Genomic DNA, 11,818 nt, shown 5'->3' on the forward strand with positions numbered 1-11,818 from the left:
AAAAAAAAAAAAAAAAAAAAAGATCTCATGAAAATAAAAGAGACAATAGTAGAGTACAGAAAGGGGATCTAGGTGAAAAGAGGAAGGGAGAAAAGAGGAGAAATTGGATAACGAAATCAACCAAATTATTCTATGTGCATGAATATACCACAACGAGTCCTACTTTTTTGTATAAATACACCAACTAAAAAAATTGGCAGGAGACCAATAAATAGAAGAAGGGGGCTGGAGGGCGGAGGAGGGAGAAAAAGATGAAGTACTGGGGAATGGAACTGAGCAATTATGTTAAGTGCATGTGTGACTATGTCACAATGAAACCTAGCATTATGTATTAAAATGCACTGATAAAATATATTAAAACAAGCACAGTGCATAACACAGCTTGATAGGCAAGAAAAAATGTACAAACTCTTAAGAAGCTGAAATTTAACAGGCAAAAATGTAAAAGCCCAGCTACTAGGAGGCTGAGGTAACAGATTTACAAATTTGAGACCAGCCTGGGTAACTTGATGATACCCTGTGTCAAAATGAAATTTTTAAAAAAGGGTTGGAGGTATAGCTCAGTGGTAGAGTGCTTTGTAGTACGTGGGAATCCCTGGGATCAATCTCCAGAGAGAGGGAGGGAGGAAGGAAGGAAGGAAAACAGAAGGGGTGGGGGATGTAGCTCAGTGATAGAGCACCTATTTAACATGTTTGAGGCTCTAGGTTCAATTCCTAGCACCATGAAACAAAAAAGTCTAAAGCTTTAAATTAGAAATATTATACTTAATATGCTGTGCTTGCATATTAAGCAGTACAGTAGAAATCTTTTATATATTAATCTTGAAGGCCATACTGGAGGACTAAAGGCCACCTTTAAAGGAAGAGACTTCTTTTTTAAAAGAAGGGCTAGTTGTTTGTTACTGTTTACTTGCAAAAGTTACATAAAAACTAAAAAGATAAAGGGGGAGAAATATATAAATCTACAAGGTCAAGGAACAGAAGAGAAAGTCTATAGAAGGTAAGCAGATGGGGGAAAATGAGGACAGAGTTACGACAAAAGTTTTACATATTCTACAAAGCAAAATATGTATGAAAAAATTGCTCTGTGAACTTTCATTTCAGTTGTATACATAAGTACATTTATACCAAGGCACATGAGTATTTAATAGTTTAATAACCTGAATACAAATAATATTCACTAAAAAATACTGCTAAATTTAGTCCATGAGTCCAGGAGTGGTGGCCCTTGCCTGCAATCCAAAATTACTTAGGAGGCTGAAGCAGGAGGATGGCAAGTTTAAGGCCAGCCTGAACTATTTAGAGAGATTCTGTCTCAAGTTATTTTAAAATATTTATTTTTTAGTTTTAGTTGGACACAATACCTTTATTTTATTTATTTTTATGTGTGCTGAAGATTGAATCCAGGGCCTCGCACATGCTAGGCAAACGCTCTACCACTGAGACACAACCCCAGCCCCTACCCCCACCCCCATCTCAAATTGTTAAAAAAAGGGGAGGGGAGACCACTAGGGGTGTAGCCCAGTGGCAGAGCACTTACATAGCATGAACAAAGCTCTGGGTTCAAAGCCCATTAAAAAAAAAATAAAATAGTTGGGCATAGTGGAACACACCTGTAATCCCAGTGGCTCAGGAAGCTGAAACCTTAGGACCACAATTCAAGGCCAGCCTCAGCAATTTAGGGAGGCCCGAAGTAACTTAGTGAGACCCTGTCTTAAAAAAAAAAAAAAAAATCGGGGAGAGCAGCTGGGGACATATCTCAGTGGTAAAATGCCAGTTAAATTTCCAGTTTAAAAAAAAAAAAGAATAAAATAAAGGTTAGGGATACAGCTCAGTGCTTGCCTAACATACAAAGCACTTGCCTAGCATATGTGAGGCCCTGGGTTCGATTCTCAGCACTGCATTTAAATAAATGAATAAAATAAAATCCATCAACATCTAAAAAAAATATTTAAAAAAATAATAATGCCTATAATTTCCTTTTCTTTTTGTGATGCTGGGGATCAAACCCAGAGCACATATGCGAAGCAAGAACTATACCCCCGAGCTAAGTTCCCAACCCCCAACTCCTTTTTTTGGGTACCAGGGACTGAACCCAGGGGTGCTTAACCACTGAGCCACATCCCCAAGCCCCATTTCCCTTTTTTTAATTTTGAGACAGGGTCTTGCTAAGTTGCTGAGGCTAGCTTTGAATTTGAGATCCTCCTGCTTCAGGAGCCAATTGGATTACATGTATTAGCGCTGCACCCAGCTTAAAACACATTGAGAAAAATGAATAATTTAGTTTAAAATTCTCAAAGCAACAAAAGAATTATAATAATAACTTTTCATATTAGATGTCTGTGAGCAAAGCATAGTGCTGAAGCCTCTTCATAAATTATTTCATGTGACCCTTATAATGATCCTTTGAGAAAAGCCTTAATGGTGACTATGTAACTTGCAAGTTCATACAAGTGGAAAAAATTACACAGCCAGATCTCACAGACAACAAAGTCCTTGGTAATAATCTTTCTACTACACTGATTGTCTGTTTTAGAAAGGGAAGTCTAAAAGAATCTAAACAAGTAAGAATTTCACCACCAAACTTTAAGGAACTTGTTATTCTGCTATATAAAGTGAGTAAATTAGCATCACTTACCATATCTGTAGCTTGATCTTCTTTCCTTGTAATTCAACTGTTTTGATCTTAAAGTCTATTCCTATAACATAGGAGGAAAAAAGCATAAGTCGTAATTGTGGCTTTGTGTTTGCTACAATAAAATTCACTGAAGTAAAAGTTTACACTTGGCTAGAGATGTAAGCTCAGAGGTAGACTGCTTAATATGTGCAAGATCCTGTGTCTGATCACCAGACCACTCAAAGAAGAAAAAAAAAAAAAAAGCTTATATTTTTTAAGCTTGTTTGTGTGCTTCTAGATATACAGATTATGCAAATCTTAGCAAATGGGGTCCACTATTTTAAGCCCAAGTAATATAAAATCCAGGATAACAATATAAATAAACTATACTGAAATTTTGGCTTTTTATAAATTAGGAATAAGTAGAATTGAAAATATCGAATATAATAGTTTGAGGTTTTAACACCCCCTTTCTTAGTAACTGATTTTTAAAATGTGGGCAGAAATTCAGTAATAAGAACTGGTTCATACTTTACCAACCAGTTTTACTTAATTGACATAAAAAAAACCTATATCCAACACTAGAAAATACACTTTTAAGATGTTGGAGAATGAACATCTTAAATATATATATATATACATACACACACACACACACACACATACATAATAGGCAAGTGTTCTATCACTAAGCTACATCTCCAATCCCACACTCTTTAAAACATAAGGGCCATAAAAGAAGTTTCACTATATTTAAAAGTACTAGAATCATACAATGTTTTCTGATCATGACAAATTAAACTGGAAATCATTAACAAAAATAAATCTGGAAAATTTTCCAAATATTTTGAAATTCACAGGTCAAAAAAGAAATCACAATGAAAATTAGAAAAACTCTGTAGAAACTATAATGGAAACATAACATCAAAATCTGTAGGATACAGTCAGGCACAGAAGCACACACCTATAATTTCAACTACTCTGGAGTATGAGGCAGGATGATATCAAGTTCAAAGCCAGCCTCAGCAACTTAGGGAGACCCTGTACTAAAACTGAAAGACAGGCTGGGGGTTGGGGGTGGTGGTGGGTGAGATGCAGCTCAAAGTAGGGTTTATGGAGAAATTTACAGCATTAAAAGTTTATGCTAAGAGGGAACACTTATTCTGTTTTATGCAATGAAGTGTTGCCTGATTCAAGAATTGAAAATAAAGTAAATTAAGATCTTATCATAAAAGGAAATAAAACTATAATGAGCATTTCTTCAGAAGAATACCAAAGGAATAGTCATTTAACTCCTAAAATATACGCCAAAGATCAGAACTACCAAATTTCTAAAAGTACAACCATCCAGGCTTTACTTTGCAGAGTGAAAAAAATTACTAAAGAAGATAAAAGTGTGAGCTACAAATTAAACATTATCATAAGATTAAAGACACAAAAATAATATTAAAATTATGGCACACATATTTATCCTTTCTATATGAAAATTCTGAAGCTGCTCCATTGAATGTCATCCGGCCAATGACAGTAAAATAGCCCATGTATCCTGCAGGTGATAAACTAAATAATAAACAGCTAGCAAAAAGTAAAGTGGAAAGAAGGGCTAATATCTCCATTGAGAAAATACAAAGTAAGTAAATTTGTAAAGATCAAGTCATCCAATCCTGACAACAGAACAGAGTTAATAAGCTGAAATTTATTCCACTACAAAACATCTGCAAATTCTTCATATTATCAAGCACATTTTCAAAAAACAAGAGAAATTCTTTGAGAAACAGAATGCTGGAACTAAGACCTTTGCCTGAAACCTAGAAAGGACTAAAGTCTTAACGAGAATCACCTAGGAAACAGAATATGCTCATTGGCAAAAAGTAATCCTAAGGAAGCTTCTCACAGCTTGTCTTGTGCTCATTTGGCTTTGAGGATCTATCTCTATTTACATAAAAAGTGGTCATGGGGGCTGGGATGTGGCTCAAGCGGTAGCGCTGGCCTGGTATGCGTGCTCGCCTGGTATGCGTGCGGCCCAGGTTCGATCCTCAGCACCACAAACAAAGATGTTGTATCCGCAAAGACTAAAATAAATAAATATTAAAATTCTCAAAAAAAAAAAAAAGTGTTCATGGGTTACTAACAACAAATGTAATAACTGAAGGTATAAAATCCTTCACCAGACCTTAAGAATGCCCACAAAAGCCCTACTGAATATTAGTAATTCTAAATAAAGAACAAATAGTGGATGCAGTGGTGCATGTCTGTAAATCCCCGCAGCTCAGGAGGCTGAGGTAGGAGGATCTCAAGCTCAAAGCCAGCCTGACCAATTGAGCAAGGCTCTAAGCAACTTAGTGAGACCCTGCCTCTAAATAAAATATAAAAAGGGCTGGGGATGTGGCTCAGTGGCTGAGTGCCCCCGGGTTCAAGCCCCACTCCCCCCACCCTCACCCCTAAAGAAGACACAAATAATTAATAAGAAACATTAGGGCAGGAGTAGTGGCTCTGAGGTAGTGTTCACTAGCAGGTGCAAAGCCCTGAGTTCAATCCTCAGCACCACATAAAAATAAATAAATAAGGTATTGTGTCCAACCTACAACTAAAAAATAAATATTTTTTAAAAAGGAACATTAAATAACATGAAAATTATCCACCTTAAATAAGAGTTAACAGACACAAAGCCAAGTTGAATTTACAAATTTTCAGAATACAATATAATTATCTGACAGGATTTAAATTACTCAAGTTTTTTGGTGTGGTGGGGGGAGTGGGGAACGAGGCTTGAACTCAGGGGCACTCAGCCACTGAGGCACATCCCCAGCCCTATTTTGTATTTTATTTAAAGACAGGGTCTCACTGAGTTGCTTAGCATCTCACTTTTTGCTGAGGGGGTACTTGTTTTTTGTTTTTTAAATTGCAGATGGACACAATACCTTTATTTTATTTATTTTTATGTGGTGCTGAGCATTGAACCCAGTGCTTCACACATACTAGGCAAGTGTTCTACAACTGAGCCATAACCCCAGCCCATGAGGCTGGCTTTGAACCATCCTCCTGCCTCAGCCTCCCAAACCGCTGGGATTACAGACGTGTGCCACTGTACACCACTGTTTTGTTTTTTTAAACAAGAAAAAGTAGAGTTACCATAAATCAAGGATCAAAAGTCTGAGATAACATTTTTACCAGTAAAAGGGTGAGAAAAACCAAGCAAGGTTGCAAATTTTAAGCCTGACTTAAAAATTTATCCTTTTATTACAGGGGCTGGGGTTGTAGCTCAGCGGTAGAGCACTCACCTAGCACATGTGAGGCCCTGGGTTTGATCCTCAGCACCACATATAAATAAATAAAATAAAAGATATTGTGGCCAACTACAACTAAAAAAAAAAAAAAAGCTTTAGTGCTTTAAAAAAAAAAAAAGATTTCAGTCACAGGGCTGGGATTGTGGCTCAGTGGTAGAGCACTTGCCTGGCATGTGTGAGGCACTGGGTTCAATCCTCAGCACCACATAAAAATAAATAAAATAAAGGTATTGTGTCCATCTGCAACTAAAAAATTTTTTTTTAAATAACAATGATTTTTTTTCTAAAGTGAAAAGCAGATTTACTTTCTCAATGCTCTCAGGATAAAGGTCTCTAGTGTACATGACATACCACTGCACATCATTTTTCATATCTCTGACTTAACATATGCTATTTACTTAAAACCTCTTCTGATACCAATTTTCTTTTCCTAGTAAATCTCCATTAATCTTTCAAGCCTTAGTTTCATTCCTATGGACCAAATACAAAAGAAATTTTCTATTTGAGCCTTGATTGATAGTGAAAATTTAATGCAAAAAAATTGTATAAAGCATATAAAGAGATGTAAAGGATACCAAGCTTCAGAAGAAAACATGTGCTACAATCTTATTCCTCCCCTTCTCTTCCTTTACAGTAAAACTCCTTGAAAATTTACTATATATGTTGCCTCTAGGTTTTTTTTCCTCCCATCTCTTGAATAGTTAGATAAGGGGTTGAAAATATAGCTCAGTGGTAAAGGGCTTGCCTAACATGCACAAAGCCCTAGGTCTGATCCCACAACACAAGGTGGGGATCGGGGAAGTGGAGACTAACATACAAAACTGTTATAAAATTCCAGTGAATACTAGTTTGATCTGTAGTGCTAATATCATTTTTCCATGAAAAGCAGATGGGTGATAGTATGCTCCATTAATAAAAGCTTTAAACATTTAAAGAATTCACAGCTTTTTTCAGGGAAGGAATTTTTTTTTCCCCTCCAAATATTTTGGGAACCTGGGAAGGAAAGGGAAAGGAAAATGACTTGAAGGGATTCTGTGGTGGAAAATGTACACCATGGAAAAGGAAGAAATGGTTTTTCTACCCATACCTTCCAAGCCCAAATCACATGGCTCCTACCTATTTCTGAACGTCTTTTACACACACACACACACACACACACACACACACACACACATCTTAATTGTCAAAGGACCTTTATTTTATGTATTTATTTTTAAGTGATGCCGAGAATCGAATCCAGTGCCTCACACACGCCAGGCAAGTGCTCTCTACCACTGGGTCACATCCCCAATCCCTTCTGTATCTCAGTTTTCGAATTTTTTTTTTTTTTTTTTAATATTTATTTATTTTTTTAGTTATCGGCAGACACAACATCTTTGTTGGTATGTGGTGCTGAGGATCGAACCCGGGCCGCACACATGCCAGACGAGCGCGCTACCACTTGAGCCACATCCCCAGCCCCCTCATTTTCAATAAATAATTTCTCACCAAGAAATACCTAAAACCAACACTCAACAAAATAACACCGGCTACTTCTTTTTGGTTCAAGCCAGCCTGGGCAGCTTAGGGAGACCCTGTTTCAAAAAAATAAAAAGGTCTATGGATGTAGTTCAGTGGTAAAACACCCTTGGGTTCAAACCCCAGCACCAAAAACAGCAACAACAAACTACCTAGTCCCCAGAAAAGACATTCATCTTCCTTCCTTTTATCAGTTTCTCTCCCTCCTTATTCCTATCCTCTCTCTGTAACTCCTCAACTTCATGGAGTGAAAAAGCTCATTTGTGAGCAAAGTTCCTGCTTCTCAATTCTTTGGCCACTGAACAAAAACTTTTTCTTTTTTTTTCTCTTGTCACTCTGTTTCAAATCATTGGCTTTATCAAGCAGCATCAGAACCATACTTTTTGTCAGTTACATTCCTAATAAAACTCGTAAGCTTATTCTGGAGACTACCAGTCTCGTCCCCTCTCCCTTTATAGTAGAAATCCTTGAAAATTTAATATACATGTTGCTTTTAGGCTCTTCTCCTCCCATCTCTTGAATAACTATAACCAGGTTTTGTTGCTGTCAACAATCTCCATGTTCCTAAATCTAAAAGACACTTTCATTGAGGCAGAAGGGGGAGTGCCGGGGATTGAATCCAGGGCCAAATGAATGCTGCTTAAGCATGCACTCCACCACTAAGCTACATCCCAAGACACCAATGATCATTTTTTATTGTCATTTGGTTTTGAGGTACTTGAGATTGAAAGGGGTGCTTTACCACTGAACTATAATTCTAACCCCCTCTTTTTTTTCTCTCGCTCTCTTGTAGTTGGCACTGTAGTAATTTTTAAGACCTCATCTGAGTCAACATAATTAGCAGTAACTGAAGCTGTTCTTCATTCCTTTTTTAACACTCTTCTGGTTTTCCTACTTTTCACGCCATTCATTCTTCAATATTAACTGCTGATTTCCCTTCATCTCTGATCCCTAAAAATTGGAAATGAACTTCTCTGTCCTATCTTCACTTCCCTAGTCTCCCTGGTAGTGGTTTTCTCTACTTTCATAGAGTTTTTTATTTTTTTATTTTTTACGTGTAAATGGACACAACACAATGCCTTTATTTTTATGTGGTGCTGAGGATTGAACCCGGGTCCCGCCCATGCTAGGCGAGCGCTCTACCTCTGAGCCACAATCCCAGCCCATATAGATTTTAATTCTACATCTCTCTCATAGCCCAGATCTCTCCCCTAAACTCCAAACTCAAGACACTCAAGTACTTATATATCCACATCCCATCTCTCACAAAGACTAAAAGCAAAAATATTTTTTAAAAGGCCCAGAAAGTACTAACACATTCTTCTCTTTTCCCACTTTCTACACTGTCCTCAACATTCTTATTCTGATCCAGTTAACTATACTGGCTTCCTTCTTATTGTTCCACTTTGGGCAGCCTGCCATCTCAGGACCTTTGCACACACTATTCATGGCGTGGAATATTCTTCTTTTATATTATGGCTCTTTCCCCCTAGTTACAGGATCCTAAATTGCAACATTTCTCCATGTTCTCTGCTTATTGTCCATTAACACTCCCTGTCCCTGCTCTTTAAGTTTTAACATTTCCTCATTTCTTTTCAAACATCTTCTCTTTTTTTAGATACAGAGGGACACAATACCTTTATTTTATTTATTTATTTTTATGTGGTACTGAGGATTGAATCCAGTGCCACACACATGCTAGGCAACTGCTCTACCACTGAGCTACAACTCCAGCCCACATTTCCTTATTTATGAAACCATTCTCTCTTGACAAAGTTTAAGACCCACAAGATTAGGGGTTTTCTTTTTAAATCTATTTAAGTCATTCAAATTCCCAGCCCCAGAGCTATGTCTGACATATAACATGTATTCAAAAGAATATCTGTTGAGCCATGCTCAGTGGTGCTTATTTATAACCCCAGCAACTCTGGAGCCTGAGGCAAGAGGATCCAGGTCAGCCTGCACAGTTTAGAGGTATCCTGTCTCAAAATTAAAAATACAGAGGGCTGGAAACATATGCTGTCCAGTACCACAAAAAGGGCAGGGAGCGGGGGATGGGGTGAATAAATAAAATCTTTTCTAATGAAAGTGAAAGGATCCCTGAAAAAAAAAAAAAAAAAAAACCATGGAATTTCACCAATAAGTGAAACTCACCATTTGATAAGCGCCCTCATCCACTTTGCTTCCAATCAGTTTTTTAGAGCCTTGGGCCAGAGACTCCAATGAGATACCAAAATACAGAAAAGCAAAACAAGAAACAGGGTCAATAAAGTATACTATTTCTCATCTTTTCAGAATAAGATGGTATTTTTTAATGGAGGGGGGGTGACAAAAAGGAAAAAAAAAGCTGAGCCAGAAAACTCCTAAATATTTTTTTAAATGGCAGAGATATCTTAAGTCAACAGAAAGGTTACAAGAAAAAAATTAGCTCTCGAAGAAAATATGATAAAGTGACAAGGAACAGAATATTTGTGAGATGTAACATATTAGAAGATTAAACCAGGAGGTCTGACATCAAACACAAAAACTGAGAAACAGAAAAAAATGACACATAGAAAGTAATCAAAGTTGTTATGCACAAAAACTTAATAAATCCAATCTGTTTTTGAACTAAAAGACCCACTAAGCACCTAGTATAATGAATAAAATAAAGCCTATACCAAGACACATCAGAGTGAAATTTCAGAACACCAAGAAAAGGTATAAAAGCTTTCAGAGAAACAAACTAAGTCATATTAAACAATCAAGAATGACAACATCAAAAAAAAAAAAAAAAAAAAAAAGAATGACAACATCATCTTAATATCACCAATAAAATCCAAAGACAAAAAATGCTTTCAATCTATATCCAGCCAGTACCAAATGAAAGGCATTTTCAGAAATCAAAATCTCAAAAATCTCCCATGTGTTGGGGCTCAGAAAACAATACCCCAAAAGGTGGCACCTTAACATGCTGAGACAGATCAAGTCTCAGAATCTTTCCTGTTTCTCTGCCCATATGCAGGAAAGGGCTCTCTTTGAAGTTACCTGAGGGAACTAAAAGCAGCTCTGCCAAAAGAAATGCAACAGCCTTCAGCCCCTCTTCCCATAGGAATGGCATGGAACAACCAGGAAAGACTGATAAGGAAAAGGAGAGTAAGGTCTCTACCCAGACAGACTTCTTATCTATTCTTCTGAGGGTGGCTTCCAAAGTATGACCTGAGAGATTTTATTTGCATAACAAGACAACCTTTGTGGCACAGTTCTGCCTCTCAATTTCACCCCCACCCCCACCTCACCCCCACACCCCTACCCTCGCCAGAGAGGTACCTTATACCAAGCTATTGTCTGTTTTTCCAGGCACGTTCTTTATCCTAAAAAGCATTTACCGTACCTCTAAAATTGCTTATATTCCCTCCTCCATGTCCTTCCCCCTGGTGAAGAGGGTATTTAAACTTAAACCACTTACCCTTGAATCTGTATGCCTTTCTCCTGTTAGTCTACTGTCAGTTTGCTTCAGCAAACAAGATAAACAAGATAGGTAAATGTGGGCTGGCATTGTGGCTCAGTAGTAGAGCGCTTGCCTAGCATGTGAGAAGCACTGGGTTCGATTCTCAGCACCATATATAAACAAATAAATAAACAAAGGTCCATCAATAACCAATAAAAACTTTTTTTTTTTAAAGGCAAATGTAACAGTGAAGAAACTGTAAAATACAGTCAAAACAAATGGTGGTCCAAGAAAGGAAATGTAATTATAGTACACTGTTTGGCTCAGCAATTACCAAAACAACTATCATTACTATTTGAGAAGATGAAGGGAGAGGTGCCAGGAACGTTTGCTGGTGTAGAAAAAACTAAATTCTTATTTTCTATAACAAGAGAATATTTCATAAGGGTTTTTTTGTTTTATTTTATAAGCAAAAAAGTAGGGAATACAGAATTGAATAACAGAAGGGAAAAAAAACCCAGGAAAGGTAATCACAGATGGGCATGGGACAAGGACTCACTGTTGCAGCTGGTGTTGCTGTAGTCACAGCCTTGAAGTACTACCTGACCTCCAAAAATGTTACCTGTTAAACTAATAGAACTAAAAATCAGGCTAACAGAGAAGGAAATATGTTTACAAATTGATTTTCTCCGCTACTTAGATACCTCATGGCCCCAGGTTTCCTCTCCAGAATCATTCCCAGTTTTCCTTCTGGAGCCACAAACACAGCTTTTACAGCTCTAACTTTTTAAATAAGTAAATAGCTTTTTTTATATCAACATGCACTTGCCTTACCCCCCACACCTACATATGGAAATTTTTTAGTTAAAGACAAAGTAGAGGGCTGGGGATGTGGCTCAAGCGGTAGCGCGTTCGCCTGGCATGCGTGCGGCCTGGGTTCGATCCTCAGCACCACATACAAAGACG

At 37.3% G+C, this 11,818-nt stretch overlaps 1 protein-coding gene across 1 annotated transcript in view; it reads right to left on the minus strand.

Moving 5' to 3' along the window:
* Positions 1 to 11,818, minus strand: part of Rab10 (RAB10, member RAS oncogene family) — an 87,614-nt gene that overhangs the window by 21,876 nt on the left and 53,920 nt on the right. Inside the window, exon 2 of the mRNA XM_015479902.2 lies at positions 2,639 to 2,699. Within this exon, the coding sequence (XP_015335388.2) occupies positions 2,639 to 2,699 (61 nt within the window). The remainder of the gene's footprint in view (positions 1 to 2,638; positions 2,700 to 11,818) is intronic.

The sequence above is a fragment of the Marmota marmota genome, unplaced genomic scaffold (assembly GCF_001458135.2).
Source record: "Marmota marmota marmota unplaced genomic scaffold, marMar, whole genome shotgun sequence".
Lineage (NCBI taxonomy): Eukaryota > Metazoa > Chordata > Mammalia > Rodentia > Sciuridae > Marmota > Marmota marmota.